Here is a 13,187-nt window from a genome sequence, read left to right on the forward strand (position 1 = left end):
ATACAGGGGATTTCCTCCCTATTTCAGCAGTTCATGTTTTGTAGACCACTTCAGAGAATCATAGAATACTAGAACTGAAAGGCACCTAGACAGGTCATCAAGTCCAGTCCCCTGCACTCGTGTCAGGACTAAGCACCATCTAGATCACCCTTAACAGATATTTTTCCAGACCAGGGGTGAGCAAACTTTTTATGACAGGCCCTGATTTTTGGCCCTGCAATTAGCTACCCTCCACCCCACCTGTGGGAGGACCACAGGAAGAGATGCTGGAGGGGAGGGTGCTGAGGGAGAGGGTGTGATGCTCAGGACGGGAGTGCTGGGGGGCTCCAGGAGTGCCTGGAAGTGGGAGGGATACTCAGGGGAAGGACTCCAGCAGAGTATGTGGGGGACTCAAGGGGACTCACAGCTGTGCTGTATTGAAGAGCAGCAATGTCACCAGGCTGAAGACAGCCCTGCATGCCCACAGGCAGCACTAACGTCTCACTGGCATCTTGGGGGACTCCCAGGGGCCAGCATGCACAGGTTGTAGGGACCGAAGCTACTACCTTTGCAAGCTGGCAACTTGCCAGCTTGGTCCCACTGCTGGACTCAGGGCCTGAGAACATTCTGATTGGCCCAGGGGGAGGGGTTTCTCTTGATGATAGTAATGGTGGAGGCCAAGGAGGAAGAAGTAGAGGGCTTGGGGGGCAGCAGAAGCTGTGGTGGGGGAAGCTGATCATGCTGTGCCCTCCCACTTTGTGCACCCCCATCTAGCCTGCTCTTAAATGTCTCAAACTGTAGAGATTCCACAATCTCTGCTGGCAATTTATTCTAGGGACTAACCACCCTGACAGATAGGAAGTTTTTCCTAATGTCCAGCCTAAACCTCTCATGCTGCAATTTAAGCCCATTGCTTCTTGTCCTATCATCAGAGGCTAAGGAGAATAATTTTTCTTCAGTCTCCTTGTAATGCCTTTTTAGGTAATTAAAAGTAATGTCCCATCTCAGTCTTGCTCCTTTCCTGTTTCACAGGACTGAAAATATTTGAATATGGTTTTTCACATCCCCACATGAGTGATACAAGGAAGCCCTTTTATTTCCTGTAAGCTCTGTCATATATTTTGTTCTAGTGCAGGTCTTCTGGCTGCCACCTCCCGTTTCAGTAGAAGTGAAGGTTGATCATACCAGCAATGTGTTAAAGAGGACTGCCCAGAAAGAAAGGAGCTGCATGTGCCTCAGATTCCAAGGCCCTTCACCTCCTATTGACTGTCAGGGGTCACAGTAAAATAGAAGCATAGTTTTGTTAAAAAGGAGGAGGATTTAGCAATTCATATTAGTAATTTGTACGACTGTTTAGTACATCACAATTTGCTGCCACTCTCCAGTGCGGATAAAGGCCAAAAGGGCCAACTTTCAGAAACAGGAGACCTGGAATTTCACTTCTGGAACTTGTGACTATGGGAGAAGGGGTGATCTGAAAGGGTTGCAGATTGATGTCCCACTTTGCTAACCTCTTTCCCTCCTTGGAGGAGGTTGGATAGGAAGATTCAGAAGTGAGCTGAATCGTAAGGCTAGGCTGAAGAGGGCCTACTCCAAATTATGAGGTTTTACAGCAGGAGCCATGTAACTTTGTACTGAACACATATAAATGCCTGGTGCAAGAGACACAACTCTCCCAAGCTGAGGCCTGTTGCTGAAATCAAACATTGTCTTCATTCACCTGTACATCCTGATGAATGTGATATGTCTTTTTCTCCCAATTAATTTTATTACTATCTCAGAATAGCCACGTACACCATGCATATGAAAGAGGTTGCAGGTTACTAGCTGCCTAACAAACTGCATAAGCAGAAAGCAATATGCATCTGGCACATTTCTCCTTTGAAAGGCTGAAGAAATTACATGTATAGCCTCAGAAAATGAACAATAAAGGAATCATGCTATTAACAAGGCCTGTTTCTCAAAAGAATTAAGACAGTATAAAACTGGTCAAAGTAACATTCAAATATACTTCAGATATCTATGAGTAGCATGTCAAAGATGCATGTAAAAAAATCTTACACTGGTGTCTGATGGCTGTCACTGCTAGCAGACACAGAAGAGTTTTGAAAGTCTTATTTATTATTTTTAATAATTGTTATCAAGTCTGTCTATGGAATACTAAAAAGCCTGCAACAAAACACATGCATAATGTGGGGAAAATAATATTGGTACCTATTCATGCATTCAGATGCCTTATTCTGGACAGACAGAGGAAAAGGCAGGCTCTCTCCCTTCAGGCACAGAAGGAGAAATGGAGAGCAAACCCCAAGAGCATACCAGTACAGACAAGACGAGGACAAAAAAAGTTGAACAAGTTAAAATAGTAAAACAATTCTTGTTTTCAGTGAATATATTTAACACAAAACTACACTAATTAAAGTATTAACTAATGTTAAATGTCTAGAACCATTAAGTTCATAGACAGAAATACTTAACTAAGAGAAAGGCACAATTACACACTGAAAGGTAGCAACTTTTCACACATCCTCTCTGAAAGATAGCCGTAAAAATTAATTACAAAAATATAGCAGAATAGTACCTTTTTTTGCCTAGGTTGAAAAGTGTTGAATTTATGAAATATTTATGAGCAAAAATTAAAAGCGTATCTCACCCCTCTGCTAGACTTTGCATCAATTCACTTTAAAAATGGTCATCAACAATATGTGGAGAGGGATGGGAACTGGATATAACAAGAAGGAAATTTAGAAGCTGGGACCACTTCCTTCCCTCTTCCTCCCTCCCTCCCCTCCCCACAGCACCTCCTCCTCCATTCCAAAGTCTGCAACAGTCCCTTTCAGTCCCATTTCCTCAGATTACATCATGGTAATATATCCACTGCACAAATTTAAGTTACACCAGCTACCAGAGAGCCTAAAGGGAAGGCTCCCTGGTAACCTAGATGCCTTACATCGGCCTAATGGGTTTATATATGAAAGGGTGAAATACGTCAATGCCAACTTCAAGAAGTAGTGAGATACTATGAACATGGGAAGATGGTAGATAGTAAATTCTGATTTTCATAAATAAAGGACATGCAAATACTCAGAAATTGTATTGCAATGGCCTCTGTTTTACAAGAAAAGATTAGAATCTCTTATTTCTTGGATCCAAGTGCCCTGGTCCTGACATATAAGTCATGCAGTATCAGTGCTAAGATAGTCTTGGTAGGGCTAATGTTCTCTATGATCTTGTGCAGACATTTTATTGTTACACTATCTTCACCATACTGGATGTACAGCAATAAACCATGGACTTGATTCTGCAGGATCAGAACCTACACTTGCATACATGCTTAAAATGAATTGTCCTTTTACCAAATAGTTGCTGCTAGCTTCCCCACTAAAAACATTTCCTATAAAAGTATTTTTCAAATACATGAACAATCAAAAGTAATCTTCTCTAAGGGAGAACTCTTCAGCATATAGTAAGATTGTAATGACATTAATTTGATAATATTCTTTGTTTTAAATTATTTAATACTAAGACCAGCTCAACAAACTAAATGCATCAGTCTTAAACACGTATTTGCATTGAATATGACTAATGAACAAGTTTATTCATGTTGAAAACTGTAAATGTGTGTGACAAAAGGTATTTTCCATAGTATCACGACTACCAATGCACAGATTTTTAAAATGTATCAGCAATAATAATCAGATCGCTATTGTGTGTTGGTCGCTGAGCTATTGGTTTAGAGACCTCTCTTCTTGAAAGAGATAACCAAAAAGCTATCCTTATGGTACTTATAATTGGAAGTAAAAATAAAAAGTCAAGAAGAATACATAAAAAATTTAATCCAAAATGAAGCTAATTAAACCCTTTGCCTAATTACATCTGAAAACAGCTTGCAATTACTTGAATGCTCAGTGTACTAAGTGTGGCACTGTTGAATTTTGCAAGAGAAGTAAAAACATGAACTCAGGTTTTATCAAATTTATGAAAGAAGTTTATAAGACCCACAAACTCCCAAAGGCCTTGGCTCTTAAAATACTTTTATACATTACATGCTGGCAAAACCCTCCAAATGTTTATGGTCATGGTTATGGGAATACCTGGGGTTTTTTGTTTGGTTTTAATTCTTCTGCCTTATCTGCTTAAAAAAATAAAACCTGGAGGCTCGTGAATTTGTAGCTTTCACAATACGTTAATTTTCTAAAGCTGAGATTTAAGTCTCAGAAAATAAATGTTTAAAATGGAAGCTGCCCAATAACTAAGCTCATATGTATATTGTAACTGGTATTTTACACTAATCTAAATAGAAGTCAGACCAAATTTAAATGCGACAGGATGTATTTTCCACTTATCCAGGATTTCAGTGTGAAAAAAGTCCTATCTTTATTTTAAGATTAATCTTGTTTTGTTTTCTATTTCTAGCAGCATTTAGTTATGACATACAATGTCCACCCATGCTCTGCATATTTAAGGGTACTCAACAGATTAGATAAATGTAATGGCTGGTGAGTGAAAGAATTCTGGTATGACAGGGCTCTTGAAATTCTACAAGCTAACACATGATGCTGTAGGTGTGGAATCTGAAACAGTCTCATGTTATCATTGCTTTAGAAATCCCAGGAAATCTATTCCTGCCCCTCTTATAAAACTTAGTTGAGATAAGAAAGCCATGGGTCCTAGCTTTAAAACCGCATCCAAACATCAGATAAAAGGTTAAGTGAAGTCAAAATCAACACAACAAATAACCTTTTGCAAATAATACAAGGCAGTCTATGTATGCATGATTTCTTTTATGAATTCTCCAGTAACAGTGTAACACTGGCTTTTCAAGAAAATCCTACATGACATAAGGAGATTCTCTGTGCTGCCATTCTGCTCCCCCACCCCCATCCCCTGCTTGGTTTAGTGAAGAGATCACTCTTGAAAGTCTTAGTACAATGATTTATAGTGATTTTAACCAAATGCCTTCACCACATCTGAATGTGACAGATCTTTGTCCATCCAGCAAGAAAAAGGGTATGAAGCTCCTTTTAGGGTAATCCAATTGTAGTGAGGACAAGGGAAAAGGAAAGAGAATAGACTTAGAGGAGCAGGAAGTGGACGGACAATGTGGCAGTGCTTACTATCATGTGCACCAGGGGAGAGGGAAGTAATTATACTCCATGCCTTGGGAAGGAACTCTTACCTCAACCTCCCACCCAGGAGATCAAAGTAGGTCAGGGCTTTTTATCATCTGCTGTAGACACTGTGCTAATTCCCAGTAAGGAATTTTTTTTACCACCAAATTGGCTGAGGCAAGGTGGATTTGCTTGCTTTCCTCATAGCAAGTCAGAGAACTGGTGAAGTACATGAGGAGCACAGCTCAAGATGATGTTGATTTAGTAGGTGGCAGGGGTCCACCGCAGGTTCTTCTTACAGAATGGACATAAATCTCTAACGAACAGGAATTAAAAGGGGATGTAGGAGATGGCATACCCTAAAGAAGCAGGAAAAAGGGAACTGGGGCGCATAGTATCCAGTACTGAGGAAAGACATCTCCCCAACACACTCCCTTTAATTCTTGTTTGAGGAGAAAGTGGTGGGGCTCCAGCAATGGACCAGGACCCAGGCTGCGTCCCAGATAAGTTTAAATAATTAATGAAAGATAGATGGCCTGAACTGTATGATTTATTGCTGGGTATTCCCAGATATGTTAAGTGTATAAAGTTGCAGACTAATTAAACCATGCGCTTTCCCTCCAGTTAGGATCCTATAAATCATTTGAGAAAAAATTTTGACAGAAGTAACTTAATTACTTTGAACCTGTTATTTAACCATAACTATAAACATGGCAAACTGCAGAATTAGTGAGGAGTGATACAAATTTGCTCATCTGCCCTCAGCAAAAGCATAATGTTGATAGATAAAGGTATTTACAGCAACACCAGAATGTGAATGTTAGAGATACCAGGCTCTTGAACATCTAAATCACCTTTTTATGTTTTTTTGTTTTTGGAGGGGAGGGGGTGATACTTTTAAATTTGTTCACAATATTAATCCAAATTTCGGTAGCAACTTTACGATAAAAAATGAGAAATTTTCCAAACAGTGTTCCACTGCCCAGGAGAGATTCAGGTGCTGCTCGGCTGATTAGCAGAGCGCACACAGCCACCCACAGCTGGCATCAAGTGTTTCTATTGGTGGCGCACAATCAGCTATGCCCTGGTGCACATAACAAAATGGATGGAAATAAAATAGAGGGAACACTTGTTCAAAACAGCAATTTTTCATGTTTCTTTTGCAAGTGTTTCTTATTTTTCTGTGATATTTCAGGAGATGTAGCAGCTTAGGCCTCCATTTTATTCTCTTTTTCCAGTATTCCCTTCTTCTGACAAAAAAGACTCTAAGTCATACCTGTTAATTGTTGGAGTAAAGCATCTTTTAACAAAGGTTCCTTTGTAATTTTTCTTGTTACATGCTTTCTGGGGCTACATGCACACTACAGCACTTGCAGCTGCACTGTTGTAGTGCTTCTGGTGGAAACGTTGGCAAGCTAATGGGAGAGAGGTCTCTCATCAGTTTAATGACTTCTCCCTCTGTGAGAGGTGGTAACGGTGTTGGCAGCAAAAGCTCTCTGAATGTCATATCACTGTCTACATCAACTCTTTGGTTGGCGTAACTTAGGATGCTCTGGAGTGCGACCCCTTAGCAATATAAGTTACATCAAAGTAACCTGTAACATAGACAAGATCTTAGCTCTCCATATTTATTTATTTTTACAAATTTGCAAATATATACTGAATGTTTCTAGAAAGTGCACAGGAATTTTCTGATATTGATTCTCAATCAAACTAAGGGAAGTTTATTAACCTTGTGCAGTAACTTAATTTCTTCAACATGTGTTTTCCTATTAGTACTCTTCTTCAGGTGATATTCAGAGATTTGATCAGAGATTTCCAGTAGCAGTGGCCTATTCAGCCTATGCGTGTGCTCCAAACAACCTTGGGCCCTGTATCATGGATATAACAGGTGACCCACCCTCACGTACTTCTCTACTATGAAGTCGCATGGGACAAAATTTCAACTGGAGCGGGAGAAGAGTAAATACTGGGGCACCTATAGAATGGGGTAACTGTGCAGTTTCCATGATGATGCAAGGTAAGTAACCTCTCTTCCTTCTTTGCACGTGATAATTGTGGCTGTTTCCTCTCAGGTGACTTCTCAGCAGCGTCTCCTCATGGAGACATTAGCTTCAGAACTGGATCCAATCCTGAAAAAAGAACTGCTGTGCCAACAGCAGCATTCATTCTAGAGGCCTGTATCAAGATGCAGTGCATGCACTGATGCCCAGGTTATCACTTTGTGAATTTCAACAATTGGTACAGTTTAGTAATGCCACACAGAGAGGGCAGCTTAGGATCTTGTTTAATTAGGTATTCTTTTTGAAGGAGGCTGAACCTTTGCAGCTTGGTAATGAACAAAAAGACAACTGGAAACCTACTGTGAGAGTTTTTGAAAGGCAATTGTGGATCCTTTGGATCTGTCTGCATTTGAAATTGGTTAATGTGGAAACTGGAGAATATTTTAAGTATGAACTTGACATGTGGGAATAACTATATCTTACCTGTGGAGGAAAAAAATTAAAGGGAAGGAAATCAGCCATTAGTGCTCCGAGTTCCCCAATCTTGTGAGCAGAAGCAATGATCAGTCAGAATGCCATTTTCATAGATAAATGCAGCGTTCACACTTGGCTAGCAGCTTACAGGCAGGTTTACTAAGATTATTAAACAGAAAGCTCAAATCTCATACAGAGTAGACACTCAGATTTTCAGAAAAAGGTTAACCAATCCCTTGACAAATCTTGCCTTTTGTTGGATGAGTAGAGATTGAGATTCCCTGCACAGGCGGATGAAAGGCTCTGATAGCAGCCAAATGAATTCCGATTGAGCTCACAGAAAGTCCTGACTCCTATAAATCCAAAAGGTAATCAAAAACACCAGAAAGGGAAGAACAAACATGCAAAAGTGCTGCTATGTACCCGAATGGTGAAATCTCTTCCATTTCTGAATGGAAGTATTTTTAGTAAAGATCTTTCTGCTGTTTCATAAGATCTGTCATTCCTCTCTTCAACAGGAACTCTCTGTCCCCAAGAACCACTGAGGAGCCCAGCTGAAGAATGGGCACACTGGGATGGAGAGACTGACCTGTATGCTGAGACATGGTCAATATGAAATGGTCAAAAACTAAAATTCTGAAAAGAATACAAAGTGAATCAGATAAGGTTACCTAATCTGCCTCCGTCAAGTTTGGCATAACCAGAATGAATCTGGTACTGTATTTTCTGATCATTTTCAACACCACCAAACTCAACAGTCAGACAACTTCCATAAAGGAGGCTCCTCACCCAAGGAATGAGAACAGCATATCCCGAGGACTGATTAGCCAGACCTACAGAATTTCCCACTCTGTTGGTGGTGGCTCATTTCTGGAAACTCTCAGGTCAGGAAAATCTGTAAGAATTTGAGGGTCTTGCTTATAATTCAGGGAGAAATATCTGTTCAATTTGTTATTTCCCATTGATGAAAGTGAGGAGCTACTACTACTGCAAGGATGTTGGAAAATATTGTTGGGGATGACAGCAGGCTGATGGGGAGGACTTCATACTGGAAGTGATCCTTGCCAACTCTGAAATTGAGAAACTTCTGTGAGAGGAGTGAATGATAACATGAAAATATGCATCCTGAACATTGAGGGCCATGAACCAACTCCTGAAATCTAATGATAGAACTATAGATGCTGAATGTCTTTGATTTCACAAAGTCTTTGAAACTCTGAGATCCAGTATTGCTCACCATGGCTCCTTCTTTTACTGAACCAGAAAATACTTGGTATTGAATCCCTTTTCCCTGTGATGGACCAGAACTGATTTCATGGCATACTCTCCAGCAAATGTTTGTGACAAGAGTCTCTGAGAAGGGACAAGAAAAGAGGGGTAGGATGGCAGAGTGGAATTAAAATGGATGGGGTTACCCAACATTATAATCTGCTATTTACTCCCATAGAAGTAAAAAATGGGAGAGATGCTCTCCCAAGGCAGGAAGATAAACAGTATGGTGTAGCTGAAGGCTACCAAGATAGGAAGGGTTCTTGACTCCTATCTGACAATCAAACTGACACTTCAGTGATAATAAGAGTTGGGTGATGTTAGTGACTGCAGCAGGCATCTTATTCCAGTATCTGTTTCTTCTTAGGTACATGAGCTGGTCTATGAAACCTGGAGAATTGGACTAGATGGATCTCTATTCCATTTGTGATCTACTACATTGTCCTTCATTTGCAGGAGTATATATACTGAGTGTGGCCCTTTCAGTGTGCAAGGAATTTTGATGGGCTCACTGAAAAATCTGTGATATTTAAGACTTACTGATAGCTGCATTCAAGATGTTTAATGCATGGTGCAGCAGTAGAGATAGAACAAGCTGCAGCGCTGGCTGAATCCCAGAATGCCCTCATTAAGAGCTAACCATCAGTTTTAATTATCTGAAAGTGTGCCAGACTTTCTAAATGCAGGAGTATTTAGAAATCTCTGCTGGGGAGATCATATTTGGATGGTACTACACACAATATTGTTACTGAGGTATGTATGGTATGGTGGGTCTTTAATGAGCTACTGGTACCAGAGATGTCTAGAGGCTCAGCAATACCTTGCTGAGAACTGTTTAATCTTGATGGTGACCAAAGCTTTTCTGAAATAAACTCTCTGAGGAGATATAGAACTCCTCCTCTTAGGAACTCTAATGGCACCCTCTGTGCTCTTACTCTGAAAAGACATATGTACTAAGCTCAACAGAGCACAGTGCTCTCTCAGAGGTTGTCCTGGGAGGGTATCTGGGACTGCACCTGAGGCAGATCATAGTAGGGAGCACTCAAACACAAGGAGTCAAATTTAATTTTCTGTTTCTACAATATTTGACTTTAAAGGCTGAACTGAATTAAATTTAGCTGGAATGTGGGTGTCTCCCAAACATTAGATACGTAGAATGTCTGTTGCTGACTGGGACAGCATTCCATCAGGTAAGACAGTGCTTCAATCCCAGGGACACTAGCTTGATACATTAATGACGACTTCCAAACCAAACCCCTCAGAACACTGGGGAATTAAATATAATCCCCAAATTATAATTAAAGTAGTACAGTTAGGAAAAGAACTGTATAAGCTAAACTAAGAACCTTGAGGCAAAGATGCAGTGGGCATTTTAGATGCTCTGTCTCAAGTTGTGGGTAAGGACAGTTCACCTTTGCAGCTCCATATATATCCATGATAGAAGGAACATGAGCTTCAAACAGTGACTGCTACTGAAAATCTCCAATTAAAGGCACATGTGCACCAGAAGTGGAACACCCATAGGGACACAACTTAAAGAAAATATTCATTTATTTAAATAAATCAACTTCGATCCATTTTCCACATAAAATAAATCTGAGATCAGCAACAGGCAGTCTGAATTGCTAAAACCTACAAATCAAGCTGAAAGAAAAAGCTCTGGGTGGGCAGATTTAAAAAGCTAAGTATTTCTGTAATTCTCATACAGCAAAAAAGGTGGGGAAAAGTTTCTTTCTAGATCATTTGCACAGAATTTGATGAAACTATGAATGACTAAAGCTTGCAATTTACTTTGTTAGATTCAATATGACATTCTTCTGCTCCAAATACCTGTATATTTTAAAAATACAACCTGCACTGAAGACTCGATAATTTGGCTTTAACGCATGTGCTCAGACATGTAGCAAGCTGGAAGCAGGCTTTCCCATTGCCAAGAATAATTTTATTTTCTTTGTTGCATTTTCAAAGAGCAACAAATAGCTAGAGTGAACTGTAAATCATTCAACATAGAATTTTAACAAAAAAAACAACCCTGATGAAAACAATAGAGGTACTTAAACTGCATGGAATGGAAAAATAAAATGTGCTAAGGAGAACCTCAAACACCTATAGCTTGAAGACTTAGTAGACAAAAATAGATGTTCTTCCTACAGTAAAATGTGATTACAACATAATTTCAGAGATAGAAGGAAGAAATGAATTGTTTTAAATACAATGAATTCCATACTAATTATCCATTTTTTCAGATAAAATAAATGAGAAGTTTAATTGCCACAATGCAGTATGTAACAAATCAACTAAAATCATGACACTCATTTCCTTTCCTGGTTAAAATTTAGTGGTGGTTTTATTGCAAAAAAAATCCCAATCCACTGCAAAACAACAGATTCTCTAGTGGGGAAAAAGTCAATGCTTCTGTCTATAAGACCACTGAAAATGTTTGTCAATTTTATTTTCTGATATTTACAGACAGAAGATCATTAACCACAGGCATACACTAATGTAACAGAGCAACGGATAACATAGCAGAAAGATGAACGATGATAAAAGTATCAGACTGAAGAAAGAAATACGTAGCATTGTAAATATGTATGAAGAAGATATGCTATAATATATATATATTTTTAATTAGTTAAAAATTGGAGATAGTTACTGTTGTATCTCAACAATGTCTTCTCTTGTGTAAATAAATGTCTTTAAATGTATAGTGCATTTACTGCTGAACATAAATCATAAGCTTAATAATTGGTTGACTGTACCTTAAAGGAATACTTGCGGTTTATGCGATCTTCAGGTCCAATAGGAGATATTACATAACTAGGCAATGGTATGCTACCCAAAACGGTTTCTTCTCTGCTGTCTATTGAATGAAATAAAAATAAAAAAATATTCAGGATAGTTCTTCAAAACAGGTGTAAACAAATATATTCCCTAAACTAGTGGTTTTCAATCAGATGTACCCATGCCCCTGGAGACAGAGGTCTTCCACAGGGTACATCATCTAATCTAGATCAGTGCTTCTCAAATTGCCTTGAGCCTCACAAAGCTAAATGACATACTCCAGTCCCAGGTGGCAGGGCTTGGGGTTGAGCACTGGCTACTAGGGCTTGGGCTTTAGACTCCTGAAAGGGATGCAGGAGTTAGTAAAGGCTCAGAACCACTAATTAACAAACACCAACAACAGTACCAACAAGTGGAGAAAACAAGGGCTTATTATATGAAATTATGCTACCAGGATTCTTCCAGTCAACCAAGCTTTCCCCCTTATTTTTATTTAGTCAGAAAGAATAAACTTTGAGAACAAAGCTCCTGCTGATGTCCTTCAGTGACCAAAGGGCAGAAATATGAGAAAGTGGAAAAAGAAGGCCACCAAAGCAGCAATGAAATACAGGAGGACAAGGTTTCTCCCTATTTTTATTTAGTCAGACAGACTAAACTTTAAGAACATATCTCCTGCTGATGTCCTTCAGTGACCAAAGGGCAGAAACACGGGAAAGTAGAAAAAGAAGGCCACCAAAGTGGCAATGAATTACAGATGGACAAGGTGAAGAGATAGCTCTTGTTCAGCTTTTCTTTAAAATCTACTGGGGCAACAAGGGACTACTGATCAGGAGCAAAGTCTCCACTAAAGCACCAGTGACCCCCCGCCCCCGATTCACATTTAGTAAGGGTCTTTGCATGGGGATTGGTAACCCACATGGTCCAGTTTCTTTTTCCTTCCTGCTTTTTCATACACTCTGGCGAGCAATGTTCTCAGATCAACCTATAATAAACACTTAGATGTTTTTTTAGACCAGAATAGGCCATTATGATAACCTAAGACGTGGAATTTCATGCAGTGATTCCTATATTCACATAAATAGTTTCTAAACAGATTGCACCTCCTCAAACTGGGATTCTCTGGTCTGTCAACATGTGTGGCCTAGTGGGACTATGGAAGTTACTGGATCAGTGTCCCAGGTTGGGAGGCTAGTAGGAGGAGGGTTGTGCAGAGTTCAGTGATAGGCGGTCGGCAGCCCTGGGCAGGAGACCTGGGGCAGGGGACATGTCAGCAAAGGAGCCGGGGCCACGTAGGACCACAGGGACAGGATAGTCCAACCATGGCTGAAGTCAGTGTCCACAGCCAGCAGCCCGGGCATGGCTTGGGCTGGTATCAGCTCAGCAGGGCTGACATGCCAGGCTGGAGGTAAGGGGGCCCAAGGACTGGAGGTGGAGTGGGGCAGCCAGGCAAAGTGGAACTGGGAACGGTAATAAGCTGTGGGAGCCAGAGGCAGGGAATCTCCTGTTGTCAAACAAATTCCCTCATTCACGACCAGTTAGGGCCCAAAGGTTCTAGACAAGGGAGGTGCAA

General features: G+C 40.2%; 1 protein-coding gene across 4 annotated transcripts in view; it reads right to left on the reverse strand.

Annotated features, from left to right (window-relative positions):
• The window catches only part of PLEKHA7 (pleckstrin homology domain containing A7), a 252,758-nt gene that overhangs the window by 83,512 nt on the left and 156,059 nt on the right, over positions 1–13,187 (reverse strand). For all 4 annotated transcript variants that reach the window (XM_074997733.1, XM_074997731.1, XM_074997730.1 and 1 more), the window contains one exon: positions 11,596–11,696. In XM_074997733.1, the coding sequence (XP_074853834.1) occupies positions 11,596–11,696 (101 nt within the window). The remainder of the gene's footprint in view (positions 1–11,595; positions 11,697–13,187) is intronic.

This window comes from Carettochelys insculpta, chromosome 6 (genome assembly GCF_033958435.1).
Source record: "Carettochelys insculpta isolate YL-2023 chromosome 6, ASM3395843v1, whole genome shotgun sequence".
NCBI classification, from domain to species: domain Eukaryota; kingdom Metazoa; phylum Chordata; order Testudines; family Carettochelyidae; genus Carettochelys; species Carettochelys insculpta.